At 44.0% G+C, this 14668-nt stretch overlaps 6 protein-coding genes across 6 annotated transcripts; 1 reads left to right on the top strand and 5 right to left on the bottom strand.

The window, feature by feature from the left end:
- Nucleotides 1–145: 145 nt before the first annotated feature.
- On the bottom strand, nucleotides 146–2392 carry DSL1 (Dsl1p; the record flags this gene model as incomplete). Its single annotated transcript, XM_037282036.1, has 1 exon — nucleotides 146–2392. One exon carries the CDS (start codon nucleotides 2390–2392, stop codon nucleotides 146–148), a length of 2247 nt encoding a protein of 748 aa, XP_037137931.1.
- Nucleotides 2393–2944: 552 nt separating this feature from the next.
- Nucleotides 2945–6613, bottom strand: SIP3 (Sip3p; the record flags this gene model as incomplete). Its single annotated transcript, XM_037282037.1, has 1 exon — nucleotides 2945–6613. The coding sequence occupies one exon, from the start codon at nucleotides 6611–6613 to the stop codon at nucleotides 2945–2947; it is 3669 nt and encodes a 1222-aa protein (XP_037137932.1).
- Nucleotides 6614–7585: 972 nt separating this feature from the next.
- On the bottom strand, nucleotides 7586–8761 carry TGL2 (triglyceride lipase; the record flags this gene model as incomplete). The annotated part of the gene is made up of 1 exon (XM_037282038.1): nucleotides 7586–8761. One exon carries the CDS (start codon nucleotides 8759–8761, stop codon nucleotides 7586–7588), a length of 1176 nt encoding a protein of 391 aa, XP_037137933.1.
- Nucleotides 8762–8995: 234 nt separating this feature from the next.
- Nucleotides 8996–9991, bottom strand: HG536_0B01200 (PPIL4 family peptidylprolyl isomerase; the record flags this gene model as incomplete). Its single annotated transcript, XM_037282039.1, has 1 exon — nucleotides 8996–9991. The coding sequence occupies one exon, from the start codon at nucleotides 9989–9991 to the stop codon at nucleotides 8996–8998; it is 996 nt and encodes a 331-aa protein (XP_037137934.1).
- A 179-nt stretch (nucleotides 9992–10170) lies between these two features.
- Nucleotides 10171–11607, bottom strand: COQ6 (putative N,N-dimethylaniline monooxygenase COQ6; the record flags this gene model as incomplete). The annotated part of the gene is made up of 1 exon (XM_037282040.1): nucleotides 10171–11607. One exon carries the CDS (start codon nucleotides 11605–11607, stop codon nucleotides 10171–10173), a length of 1437 nt encoding a protein of 478 aa, XP_037137935.1.
- Nucleotides 11608–12191: 584 nt separating this feature from the next.
- Nucleotides 12192–14594, top strand: FOL1 (trifunctional dihydropteroate synthetase/dihydrohydroxymethylpterin pyrophosphokinase/dihydroneopterin aldolase FOL1; the record flags this gene model as incomplete). The annotated part of the gene is made up of 1 exon (XM_037282041.1): nucleotides 12192–14594. The coding sequence occupies one exon, from the start codon at nucleotides 12192–12194 to the stop codon at nucleotides 14592–14594; it is 2403 nt and encodes an 800-aa protein (XP_037137936.1).
- Nucleotides 14595–14668: the final 74 nt, after the last annotated feature.

The following is a 14668-nucleotide window of genomic DNA, read 5'->3' on the forward strand; positions in this document are numbered from 1 at the left end:
AATGCTCAAATGATTGAACTTCAGGACCATTCTCGAAGCACACTGAACTGCACCATCGCTTATTAAGTCAGAGAAGTTGTCACGTGCGGTTACTTCATGGTCAATCGCTTCGACGGTTCCAGTTATCAGTCCTGTTAATCGACTATCAATCCTCTCCGACATCGGCGTTCCTGATCTCATATATGTCGTCGATTGCATTTCTTCTTAGTGGCGTTTCAGCGAACAACAGCACAATCCACCGGACTAATTCGTCAGTTGTGAAGAGGTAAAAATCTCCATTGTAGAACATTTCCATGATGTCCTTCAAGTGTAGCGGCAAAAACTTGCCAATGATTGCGAACTTTTCACGGCACTCTCTGTAGCTCTTGTTGCCGTTTAAAGCAGAAATCTCTGTTCCAGAATATAAGAGAGAAACGAACTCTGAAAGGTTCTCCGAACTTCTTTCGGATATTATCTGCCATTGTAGGATATTCTTGATAACACACTCTTCATATAGGAATCGAAGGAATGAACATAAAGGGCGTTGACTGTCGTTGTTACCAATCATAACAAGCGGTTCGAGAATTTTGGTCTTGACGAATGGGAGCAATTGATCGACAGTTACATTCCACGAACAATATCTTTCGTTTTGTTTCAATTCGTTTAGCTGCTGACAGACTAGCTTATAGACAACGCTTTCGCTGGTATTGAGGTACAGGTCCAAATTGTTGACGGTCAGCTCTTGCAGGCGAGTTAAGCATGGATTAAGTTGAATAATTTGCTTCAGATCGATGTGCAACTGCCACCAATTATTCCGGTATTGACGACTGGCAATTGCCATGATAGTAGTCTGCAGCACATTTAGCTTATGCTTGTAGTAAGATTCATCGATTTCTTGCCCTGATCCATGACAGCCTTCGTCGAAGTCTCTCACCAAGGCAGTGATTTTTGCTGGTAGCTGAGTCACTCTAACTTCAGAATCATCTAGATCATTATCAGCACTTTTTTGCTTCTCGGACTCGTCATCTTCGATTTCTATATTCCAGGCCTCGTCCCACGCATCATCTGCGGCATCACTGGCCGTATCCTTCCTGGACTCGGTGCTGGCTACTTCGCTTGCTGAGTGCTTTTCGCCTAAATCGAGATCCATATGCTCATCCCACCCTGTCTTCTCTTCCCACCCCCAGTCACTATTTATTGATCTTTTGGAAGACGACGGTAGCCTCTTTCTTCGAGCAGGACTTTGAGCGGGTGACAGAGGAGCTGCCGCTGACGCGACAACCTCCAGTCTTTGCCATGCTTTGTCGGCAAAAAATACTCGTAACTCTGTCACTTGGTCATGAAAAACCTTGTCTATCTGAAGGTTCCTAGGAATTTGGTCATTATTGAACAGATCGTTAATTGCGGCGCCGTCGTAACTCCAGCTATTAGTTTCTGTTGATAACTTGACGAGATCCTCATTTACTCCCTCAATGATAAACCTAAGCTGCGCATTCTCTGGTCGAAATACAACAGACGAATTGGCTTTTATGAACTCGGCCAACTCAGTGGCAATTAATGAACCCAACTTTTGGGCCAAGATTTTCCGGTCCCGCAGGACAACAGTCTCCCGCATGAACAGTAGAAGACTCTTGAAAGAATTCGCAGTTTCTTCAACCTTTTCATCCCCAATTTTCATCGAATTTTCGAAAAGCAGCTTACTGTTGTTATTGGTCAATACAAACTGCTTATTCTCAGCAAATAAGGAAGATTTGATGGCAATAATGATTCCAGAAAGTTTGACGTGCTCGTTCAGAATTGTATTCAATTTATCACGCAATGTTTCCTGTAAAGTCCCCAGAACCATGTCTGAGATAATCCACAATTTAGGATCCAATTGGCCGGAGGGGAAGTAAAGATTTTCCACAGACTCCATCAGGTCGGCATACTGTACCTGAACCTGGTCCTCACCGTGAGCGACAGTTGATTGGAAATCGATCGCATCCGCACTTATTTTCCAAAAACCATCCTTCAACGTTGCAAAAAGTGTGTTAACGAGGTCCAAATGCATATTGTCGACATACGTGGCTACGGACCGCTGCAGTCCAAAACTGCGGTTGATAATAGCGAAATTTGCGTGTAGTTTTCGGCGCAACGCTTGTAGTGAGTAGAAGCAGTTTTCAAGCTCCAACAGCCGTAAATTCGTCTTAAACTCCAATATAAGGCCAGGAACAGTCTTCAAAGCAGTGAAATCATGCAACTCACTGCTCAATTCCTTCTCTCGTCTTAAAATCGCTTCCGTGCCAATGTCTGAAGATTCGCCGTGTTCATTATTCCTGAACAGAGGATCATTGCCCAGTTGTCGCGCGATTTCGTCCCTATTTCCCAGTATTGAGCCTATTTCATCGCCCACAGATGTCAGCCCGACGTTCATAGAGCCTTAAGACCCTCTTAGAAGTCAGTGTCTGGGAATCGAAGGAAGTTCATGAACAACTCTCTTCATTTGAAGCACGTAGGCCTCTATTTATCATCCAGAACGTCCAAGAATTCCATCATTTACAAGAAGGCTCAAGAGATGCTAAAGATGTTAATCCACAACGACTGTCAGTTCAGATAATTTGATGAATGTTGGATAGGAAATTTTTGTCGATCATATGTAGATCTGAGTGAGCTGAGATATGGTTGTCATCATAAACAATCGAGTGGTTAACGAGTATCAAGAGAAAAAAGCTAACTCGATGAGACTGCTTGATCACTCGCTACAGTAGCCTTACTAGCATTCTTAGTGATGAGCAATCCATCGAGTTGTCTTGGCTGTGAATTGTTAGAACACTATGAAGTTCAGCTAAGAGTAAGGAATAGCTGAATACGAAGAGATCGTCCAGTTTTTAACTAACGCTAGGATAGATAACGGTTACCCGCCGTTCAGGGCGTATAATCAACTAGTTAGGGCAAGTTTGGTAACCAATGCTAGACTTCTCATAGTTTACAATAGGGGATCGGTGAGCTTGTACAGCTCTTCCCGGCAACTGGAACAGTAATCTCGTAGTTTGGCATCTTGTTCCCAAACAACGCAGATTTCCTTCTCGATCGCATGACACTTGTCTATTTCGCTGAGTAGAAAACTTCTATAATTTGTTTGAAGTAACTCTTTCTCCATGTTTTGCAAAATCTTGAGCTCAACTAGCAGTTCGTTTCTTCGTTGAGCGACTTCCAGTCTTGTTTGAGTGAATTTGTGGTTTTCTGCTGAGTAAGTCTCGTTAAACTTCTGGAATGGTAAATTGTTTCGCTCAAAAGCCAAATTTTGCGACAGCAGCTCAAGATCTTTGATGCTGACTGCCCGTCGTACCAATATTTCTCTCTTACCTTGCATGTAGTCCTGGAATAGGTTGTCAGATCGCCTCGCAGACCAGTATGCGAAACTGGATTTGCCGGATAATAGGACATTGATTAAGATGGATGCGATCAACCCAAAGAGTAGATTCTTGTTGATATGAGTGAGATTCGTAACAGCAACTAGAATTGACCCAAAAATCAGTCGGATAAGAAGAAGTGCGAGGCTCGTTATCTTGTAGACAAGCAGCTTCATTAGCAGTTTGAAAATGATCGAGATGCTGTAGTTAACAACAGGCGGTTTGTGCACATCAGTGCCGCCGACAGCTTCTGCTTCTACCTTTTCTTGAGACACACCCAACATGCCACAGAGTTTGATTGCTCTGATGACTTTGCCATGTTTCCCGATCCTCTCGAGATAATACCTAATGACCTTTCTTATCAGCAGAAATTCCTTGTTGGTTGCCTGCAAGGCTATCCTGAAAACAGCCTTCTCTATAAAAGAGAGGTGTTCTACGACTTTCTCGGTAGTAGACTCGAAAAACTCGAGCTTATAGTATGCCAATAACAGAGACCCACTTGTCGAATGCAAGGTATTCTGCGTAGATGATTCATATGGTTCCGTCACGACATATTTGACTTTCATGCGCAGGGGATGACAAAAAGGTACTTTGATGATTATAGGTTCCTGATCTACCTCACAGTACTTGTTTTCGATAAGTTCAACGATCGATTGCTTCATCAGAATCGTTGGCGGTCCGCCTGTGTGCAAGCCATTCAAAAAGTTATTCGTCAAATTCAAGCGAAATTGAAGGATACGCTGTAACTGCATCCTTTCGCCATCAGTTTCATCGTGCTTGATCCAAGGTCGACTAATGTTTGAGCTGCCATCGTTACTGGATAGAAATAAGCACCTGGGAAATGCACTGGACTGATCTCCGAATAGTATATGCATTAAGCCTTTACAAGGTATTTCATAAACGTGATGATACATCGCGGTGGATTGAGATTGAAATCCCCTCCGCCTATGTAAAAGCTCTGCAGCCGTTGCACTCATGGACCAAAAGGTATTAGTGGGATACAAACCAGACGCTGCTTCCCGAGGGCTATGAGCAATGTCCTGGCCTAGCGCTGACCGGATCTTTCTGAGCTTTTCATCCTTAAGTGTTGACTGAAAGTCAGATTCAATTCCATCTAGTTGCTTCAGAATTTGTTCTTCATTCTTGGGATTAGCGAGAGCTATGTTTTCTAACAAACATTGAAGCTTGTTAGCGATAAGCCTGCGGTCTGTAAAGAAAACGGCCAACCTTAATTGATTCCCGTCCACCCCGTACAGCTTTAAAGAGTGATCTGAACCAGGGTCCAACTCTACAGACGCAATGTCACTTAAATTCCTGCAAGTGAGACAAATGAATCCCATTGAATTCATATAACAGAAAATATGATCCAAGGTAACGTAAATTGTAGCGCAAAACTTTTGTCTTTTATTCGGACACCAGAATGAGCTGAAGCTAAAAAGCAGTAGATCCTGCGGAAACTTAGCCAGATTCTGATCGATGGAAAAGAAAAGGCTTTTAAACTGAAGATCGTTTATTATCATCTTTTCGGAATAGAAACTAGGATAGTTACTCAGTAAATCCAGATCGCTGTGCGGCTTATCTTTGATCTCATTATCCCGGCACCGTTTCTGTGCTTTCTTAAAAGTCGCATAATCACTCCAGTTCGTTGAACCCCATATATTTGCCAATAAGGCACTAGGCAAATAAGTATTCTGTTTAATTGAGCTACCAAATATCGCCAATTGTGTCAACTTCGTTGACATTGGAGTAAGAGCCAATTCGTACTGAAAGCCGTTTCGCCCAGGGATCGATGCTAGGTCAAGATTGGGCAGTTTCTTATTGAGAGTCTCTATAAGATTCAGGCTATTTTCGTCATAGGTTGTAATAAGCTGATCTGTAGTAGTTGTAGTGCTTGATGCAAACTCAAAATATGCTGGTGAGATCCGCCTGCATGCATGTTTATACTGAGGGTCATTACTGTCTAACTTAGCGGCATAACGCTTTGCCGTTTCAAATGCAAGTAACCATTGCTTCAACTCCTTCAAACTTTCTGCTTGAAACACGATTCTCGTCTGTTTGTCGCCACTCATCTCTGGCGTTCTGCCACGGATTTTAACCTCGAAACAGAATTTGCGGTCCTCATCAGGATCGTATCTAACATCAATTAAAAGAACACCAAATTTATCTGTCTCTTCCACGTACGTCTTTGAAGGTGAGAGTAGAAGTAATCCAAAGACAGAACTGCTCAAAAAACACCATCGGCGTACCCAGATTTGCCTGCTGGGAGTACCGACGGTGGTTTTCATATACAGCCAACCAGATATCTCAGGTGCCTCAAGGACCGGCGAACTTTTATTAGCTAATAGCTTTGATGAATTAATAGCCTTGACGTTATAGTCAGATAATTCACGCGACGGAGTCACTTGACCTAAGGTATATTCTATTACCTGCTGCTTTGCGCGTTCCATATCTTCTTGCAATAGCTCCGAAGCTTCAACAGCATTGGTTACCCACTCGGAATATGCAGCGACACTCTCGGTTAAGGACATTGCAAGGTCGATTCTCTTCCCCGCCTCTTTGAGCAGGAAACTGTTCTTCTCGCTAATAAGCGACACTGCCCGCATCAGGAACTTATCCAAGCCCACCTGCAGGGTGGAAATCGCTGCCATGAGTTCCAGGGAAGCTTTTAGATACGACTTTCGTATCTCAAAAAGATCTAGCGCTTCGTCTTTTATGTTCACAGGCTCGATATTTGTGTTCGAAACTTTTATTGCGCAGTATTTGGCCAGTGCAGCATCAAATTTACCTTGACAGTACTCAAATTCCGCTCTCTTGGCCTTATACGGCTCCAAGTCGTTATTCATCAGCTCGAGCACTGCATCGGGATATGAAGTGTCATGGTATGCTATAATTTTCAAAATCCTGCTGGCAAACTCAAAATATTCGTTATTGAAAGCTTCCACCATCATCGGAGTAGTGGTTTGATTCGCCACAAACCCATTGAAGAGTATCAGTGGAGAAGGAAGTAACTGAGATAGAAACGTCTGCTGAGCCCTTTGGAAATTCTCAAAGCTGGGTGTATATCGGTTTTGGAAAAACGCAACACTCTTGTCTATCCAATCTTCAAACGCTTCCAGCTTGAATTGAAAGGTATTAACCGATGCTCTAAAAGATGGTGTATCTAGCGACGCTTCCTTGAAAGCAACTGATATTAGTTTAAGCCTCTTCCATTCCGCATCCTTATCCTTCTCCTTCTGTTCCATGGTACTTCTAATGACGAAATCTTATAACTATCAGGGAATCAGCTTAAATTGTCTCCCGACGCCCAATGACTTGGTATTTGAATCCATCCTGATGTTTCGTTTGTTAATCTATACCTTTTATACCGTCCGAAAACATCGTCAGATACACCAAGTGGTCTTAACAGAGAAGACAGGACCTTCAGAAGGCTAAGAAAGCTGATGAAAGCTTGATAACTAAGAGCTATCTGACCTAAAAGGGTGCTCATAGTATATCTGTTTACTCCATAATTGTGGCGTAACGTGCTTCGTGGTAAAATAGCGGCAATCTCTTTGCAATGACCCATCAAAATTGAAAGGCTTAGAGGGCAGTTCCTCTCTCTACTATGATTCTAAGCATTGTGTATATTCCATGTAAATTCAGACTGTACGTCTCGATCTGGATGCTACATCCGACACAATATTGCTAGGACTCTGCCAAGAATTCATCTTATTTAGCGGCTAATCAGTTAATGCATAACTATAAAATCGCCCTTGCGATATGTTGAGGATTGGTCCTAATCCGATCGACTCACTGGCTGTATTGGGATGTACATTGGAGATTATGCTCAAGATGAATCACAACCGCGCAGTTGATTAACATGAAGTCAGCTCATATAGAGCTATGAAGCAAAAGATAATGCGGCATAGTCTCTCAGTCTAAGCTTAGATCGAAGAAAGGCAGATTTCCGATTAGCAGATCGAAAAGCACTCAAGATGAACTCAGTCGATGCTGCTGGCATGTTGGTCGTCTCGTTTGCACAAGCCATTAAAGTTTTGTCATGGCGCAGCTTGGTGTAAATGAAAACGTACTGGCATCAAATGACCAGTGGTCATTTTCGATTCAGTGCGATAAGCTGTCCAGCCTGAGAGTTTGTGCGTGTCATGAAGGATATGGGAGCGTAAAAGTTTCATCTTCTATCCTGAAGCAGAGAAAAATGCATGATTTTGATGGTTTTAAAAGCCCTTTCTTGCCAAGTCGTCAGCAATCCGTAGGTAAAAGTTGAGTATATCAATCTCCGGCTTAACGGCCTTTTCAGCGGAATGGCTAGTATTATCAAAAAGCTTTCCGATATCTTTTTGTATCTTGTTTTTCCAGTTGATCAGATCCAAGTGGTCCGTGTCCGCCAAAGTACCTTGATACTCACCCCACTTACTGCTTCGAACTGTGACCATACCATCATTCGGTTGGCCATTTGTAGCAGTGTATATTATTTTCCAAGGCATAACGAAGGCGTTGTACCACTTGGGCTCGAAATAGGCCCCGTAAGAAAAGTACGAGACATCAGGGTCATCTGGCGTTATCTTATTGAAATAGCTCATGTATTGAGTAGTAAGCTCGTAAAAACTAGGCGGTAGAACTTGCTTCCTTGTGTCGAATGGTGCTCCTTCTTTCAAGTCTTCAAAGAGCGCCACAACGTAATCAGCCATCTCTGAGCCTCGATGTGGGGTGGACACCGTAGTCAGACTCACGACTTTATAGCTTTTGTTAGGAATCCTCGAGATGAGATAACGGCAATCCAGGCCTCCCATTGAATGTGCAATCAAATTGAGCTTTATGCGTTCTTCCGCTTTGAAAGATGCGTTGGAGTCAACTTCTTCAGTATTGTAAACTTGTCCTTTGTTAAGTGTCTCTTTGAGTCTCTTCGTCTCCTTCTCTAAAAATGCATTCAGAATCACTGCTCGTTCTTCAATGCTTCCAAAGCTTGGCACCTTGGAAGTGATCACTGTGCAGCCTTTTTCTTCAAGTTTCTCTTTTACCCCCATCCAGTACTCAACCTCAAATATGCTTTTAGTGGCGTCTGCATCTGTATCTTCCTCGATGAAATATTCATCTCTATTTCCCACTATGAAATTACTCACTATTCGAGTCAATTGAAACACAGAAGGTATTAGGATCAATTTGTCAAATCCCGATAGGCCATGGCATAACACAATTGGATTTTTTGGGGGCAAGAAATCATTTTTGCTGGGGAATTCCGTCAAAATCGGATTAATATCTCTCTTCAATTCTTTGCAAAGAAGCGCCCTGTATGTGTCTGTAAACAGCCGCATTAAGGGACTGCTGCTGGAGGCAGCCACCTGTGCCAATGAATGTTGGACACATTTTCCGTTAACAGGTTCTTGGAGCATTTGAACCGATCTTTATCTGTTTAAGTTCTTAGAGCTTTGCAGATCCCTTATGCCAAGAAATCCAGCGCGCGCGGTTCAAATAAGACAAAGATGTCAAACTGACTTGTAAACTCGTAGCGTCTAGACAGTCAGGTCAAGCCAGTTCATTGAGTGGAATAATCACGACTGACAACTCTTGAAGAATGTATAAACAAGCCCCTTCTTGCAGCCATTGCTCCAGGTCAGGAAATCGCTTTAACGCACTTGACTTTTTTTGAGAGACTGGCTGAAGTCTACATGTATTCTTCTATCATCGATCAGGACGCCGTCCATGCTCTTGTATGCAGAATCGCAAGATTTCTTGCTATCGAACTCTATGAAACCATAACCGAGCGAACGACCGCTCTCCTTGTCTCTGACAATTTCCACAGACTTAACGTAGCCAAAGCGCTGAAATATCGTTGCTATATCCTTTGCTCTTGTCAACGGATTGAGTTTACATACGAATAGCACTTTATCGGATGGCTTTAGTCCGACTCCCGGTAAATCACCCATTATTTCCAGAGACAGTTCCTTTCTCCTGATATCAATGTGGATTTCCTGTTGCAGAGAATCCTGGCAGAATGCCAACTGAAGGTCGTCAGGTAAGCGGACGTCTTCGAATGGCTGAGAGACGTCTAGTGTCCGGAAGTTGGGTGGGTCCGGGAACGGGTCATGAATGAGATGCATTTTGCGAATTCTGATGTCAATTAGCGGCCGTCCCGACCTGTCAGCTACTGCAGCATTGATTCGATCCAAAATTGGGAAGCTTTCCTTAACGACATTACCGAAGAATACGATGTTCTCGAGCTCCCGCGGTTCCTCGTTAAGGGTAATTACCATTCTAGATCCAATTAGATTGAGTGGATCACCAGGTTTTATAACAGCCCCGAGACTCCCCTTTTGTGCTTGAATCGGAAGGTTATCTTCTCTACTGGGTTTGATCAACAGCGCCTTTACTTCACCGTCGCTGTTTGGTCGGAGAATCCCTTCAATGGAAGTATTATGGACTCGGAGTTCTTTTCTATCTCCAAAGCCGATTAGTGGATCACCAAACTCAACAGTCTGATTCTTCCTGATGTTGTAAAGGCATTGGTACTCGTACAATTTGCACTTGCAAAGCTTAAGGAAGTTGTATGATTCAATCTTGAAGTGTTCGAAGTCCAAGTCGACGACAATCTCTCCCACTGTGGTTTCTATCAGGACGCTCATATCGGGATCGTCAGACCGCAGCGTAATGGAGCTCAGGAACTTGAACTTCCAAGTTCTTTATAGTCTGGCTAACGTTATAAACCTCTAATGGTCAAGACTAGTATCGCTTTCACGTGATTGTTCTCTACAGCAGTATGACAGCTCTTCTACATGCTATCAAGGTGGCCTTCAGTTGTGTCTTACCTACCTGATTCACTCAGAGTTCCTTTTATCAGATTCTTGATCGGAGGGAAGCTATTGATGAAATTGACGCCGATAGACCGTAGAGCGACCACTGGTGCGAAGTCAGTCCCGTAGATTTTATGCAACTTGTCAACCATTCCCAGAAGCATGTTATTAATGGGGTAGCGGTCGGCCCAGAAGGGTTGAAGGGCCAATAAAGACCCAATGTCAGAGCCGCGAGACACGGCATGCTCCAAAGCGTTGAGTAGGGCTTCGACATCACCTTGGCCCATGTTCAGACCCTGACCCGCCAGTGGATGTGTTGTATGTGCTGCGTCACCCACGAGTGCGATACGCTCGGCACAGTACGTGTCCGCATGAGAGAGCTTCAGTGGGAAGCGAGCTCTGGTCTCTCCAAGGACGCTCTTCACCGTTGGCGGATAAACTTCATCGACCAAGTCCTGCACCTGAAGTGTGTCGTAAACCTGCTCGGTTCTGAACTCAATATCTGCAAGTAGCTCTTCGGTAGACATCTTCCCATCGGTAAGCTGCTTATAATAGAACTGCATATCGGCATCTTCGAGAACAAACGCTGCGTTTACAAGCGCCGTGAACTGCTCCGGGGGCAAGGAGATAAGCAACCTGGACAAAGGCTCAGTAGTACTCCATACCAACGTAGCGTTATCATCTGGAAGAGGCAGGTGAGCGATGGGGCCCGTAGGCAGGAATCGCTGCCAGCCTCTAATCTTATATGGAGGATATTCCAGTTTCATCGTCGCGACCACACCAAATCTATCATAGAACCAGCCCCGAGACGGGATCTTGGAGAATTTCCTGACGGGAGAGTTGAATCCATCCGCGCCGACCAAGAGTCGTGTCTTATAAACCTCTCCGTTGTCCAAAGTGACTAAAGGCCAAGATCCGGCGTCGTTAGGGGTACTGTACTCGATCGATGCAACTTTAGTCTTATCTAGAAGCTGAAATGAGCTTGTATCCAACTGCAGGTCCGACAGCCTCTTTAGTAAAGAAGATTGTACGTTTAAAATTTCAATCATACAGGACATTGAATCCTGCTCCATGTCCAAAGTGGCGGTTGAGCAGCCGTCCGTCACGTAGAGACCATCATAATTCTGGATCCTGTCTTCCATCAGAGTCACGCCCGCTCTATCCTGCAGAAACCTCTTTGATGGTCGAGTCAAGCTGATTACACGATTCGTATAGCTCGTTGGAGGGCTATCATAAAATGGGGCCACCTTGCCTGTGAGATCACCAGCATCAACCAAGGTCGTGCATAGATGCTGCAATTTAGGAGACGATTTGATAGCTGCGGCCAACGTTAACCCTGCTGGCCCACCCCCAACAATTAACACATCGGTCAATTTAGCACCGCTCGATGTCGTAGAGACCCCTCTCGAAGAACTTCTAAGAATCCCAATTGCGGACCTCGATAGCATTCTGAACCGTGTCTTTTCAACTTATTCCTGTCGATACATCGCTGCAAAAGTCCTAATACTGGTTTCTTAAGCGAAAATGATTTACATCTTCGTTTAACTGCTGACGTTTCTAGTGGAAGACAAGAATCGGCTTCAGCAGCCTTATTTACAAACTTGTTAGCGACTAAAGAGGGAGAAGCGTCTCGACTTCTAGATTAGCGCTGGACGTCGTTGTGATCTCCGTCAACCGCGGGCTCCGTGGCTCGATAACTGCGAGATCGAAGGATGCCAAGATCTGAGAGCTTTATGCCAAGCACGTAGATAGAATCGCCAATCAATGTTGATTTGAAGTGTTCAATTCTTGAACTTGAACTTATATCAGTTAGAAAGGCCATTCTCGGTAAAAAACTCTGGCTGCCTTCGCCGAATTGCATGCTTATCGATACTTAGAGAGCAGAAGTACCGGGAAAGATACATTCAGGATCTCTTCCTTGTGATATCAAGCCAAAGTGTTTTACATAAACTTCGTTCGCAGGTCTGCTGGACTCCAAAGGCACTTTTCCTCAACTGTTAGCTCGCTTTCTAGGAGGTACAAGCCATATACAATGAGGGACAAGGTCCATATAGAGAATTTACAAGTGGAGACGGCAATCGGTCCAGACTCATGGAACCAGATTAATCCGCAGCAGTGCTACCTAAGCATGGAAATGCTGACAGACTTTAGCAAGGCTGCAGAGCACGATGACCTTACCCATACGCTCAATTATGCGGTGATATGCCGGGAAGTTGGCAAGTTTGTAGGCTCAAGGACAGATTGGGGTTCGCTGGGCAATCTATCTAAGTCTGTGACGAAATTCGTGATGTCAAACTTCCCTGGCGTTGACTCATTGAAGCTGAAGCTGCAGACAAGGACAGGACACATCAGAAGTGATGACATATCGTGCGTAATAGAGGAAAATCGAAGAAGAGATGAAGAAATTAATACACTAAGATATGATTTGCTTTGTATATCCAATTTGAAGCTTTTAACATTGATAGGCGTCTTCCCCTTTGAACGACTGCAGAAGCAATACGTGACGCTCGACTTAAAGTTGCCCTGGCCCAAGCAAGTGGTGCGTCATGCAACAGTAAGATCTGCAATAGAGAGAGTCGTTGAACATGTTGAGCATTCGAAGTTTTTAACTGTCGAGGCTCTCGCTGAGTCCGTTGCCAAGATTATCTCGAGCGACAGCTATTTTGCGCAATACACTGACTTTCCAATAGACGTTAAAGTGATTAAGTTAAATGCAATCACAGCGACTTCGGGGGTCGGTGTAAGCTGTGTGAGGAGTGTTAATGAATTGAGACATCTCAAGAAACCTTTAATCTTACCTGACGTTGATGAATATGAATTCGCAAAGGAAAAGTCGGAAGTGATTCCGCATCATGGCCTTAACGTGGCGCCTTCTGACACTTGGAATACTGCATATCTAGCGTTTGGATCTAACGTTGGAGACCGTTTGCAAAATATCAGAACCGCAATTGATCTGTTGAATCAAAGGAAAACAATCAGAGTAAAATGTATGTCATCCTTGTTTGAAAGTGAACCAATGTATTTCAAAGATCAGGAGTCTTTTCTGAACGGTTGCCTGAAGATACAAACTTCGCTGTCTCCGCATGAGCTACTGGTGTGCTGCAAAGAAATCGAATATGATGAGCTAAAAAGAGTCAAGAAGTTTGATAATGGGCCACGGACGATTGACCTTGATATTATCCTATTCCTGAACGGAGCAGGTGAACCAGTTATGATAGATGATGAAAAGTTAACGGTCCCTCACAAGCGGTTGCTAGAGAGATCGTTCGTGCTCGAGCCATTGTGCGAATTGATACCGCCTAATTTCGTGCATCCTCTTACCGCAGAACCATTAATTGACCATTTAAACAAGCTCAGCAAGAAAGGAAACGACGAGGATCGGTTGTTCAACCTTGTACCAGTAGGTTCTAGCGGGTCGACAGTTAATTTCCTAAAGTTTCAAAATGTCACAGAAGAAGGAATCTTTGGCTCTACACTCGGCAGAGGCAGTAAGGTGGCGACTTTGGTGATGGCTATTGTTAATACCACTCCGGATTCGTTTTCCGATAGTGGAGAGCTTTATTGCGATTTGGATAAGCAATTATCCTGCGTTAAGGAGATCTGCTCGCAGACACTGAGATTACATGAAAAACTGATTATAGACGTGGGAGGCTGCTCAACCAGGCCAAATTCGCCTCAGCCCTCGGAAGAGGAGGAATTACGGAGAGTTATCCCAACAATTCAAGCAATAAAATCGTGTCCAGACTTGCCCTCTGATAAAGTTATCATTTCTGTCGACACGTATCGCTCAAATGTGGCGCAAAAAGCCATCAATGCTGGAGCAAGCATTGTCAATGACATATCTGGTGGCTCGTTTGATTCTTCGATGTTTTCTGTCATTGCCGCGAATCCCAACGTAGCCTACGTGCTCTCTCACACAAGAGGTGATATAGCGACTATGGCTAAGCTAACGAACTATGAAGAAAGCCAGAATGGGAAACTAAGCGAGTATATTTCGGACAAGATCTGTAAGACAAGTGAAACCGCCACGACGAGGATCATTGGAAGGGAGCTTGCTGAGAGATATTTTGCCGCCGTTAACAATGGAGTTGCACGTTGGCAAATCATAATGGATCCTGGTATTGGTTTCGCCAAAAATGGAGATCAAAATCTGCAAATCATCAGACAATTGCCTTTACTCAAGAGCTTCTCGTGTACATGGGAAAATGGAGAGCATGTAAGCTTCCGGAACTTGCCATGGCTGGTTGGGCCCTCGCGGAAGAAGTTCATCGGAAAAATCACCAAGGAGGAGAACCCGAGTGACCGAGATTTCGCAACCGGTGCCGTTATAACTGCTAGCATAGGTTTTGGCGCCGATATTGTCAGGGTCCATAACGCCAAGGACTGTGCTAAGGCTGTAAAAGTCGCTGACGCTCTGTATAAGCAGCTTCCATAGAGAACGGAAAAACAAGAAAATGAAATTAATCACTAATACTACATACTACAAGTTTTCGTGTAAGACCAAAAAAT

Source organism: Torulaspora globosa, chromosome 2, assembly GCF_014133895.1.
Source record: "Torulaspora globosa chromosome 2, complete sequence".
Lineage (NCBI taxonomy): Eukaryota > Fungi > Ascomycota > Saccharomycetes > Saccharomycetales > Saccharomycetaceae > Torulaspora > Torulaspora globosa.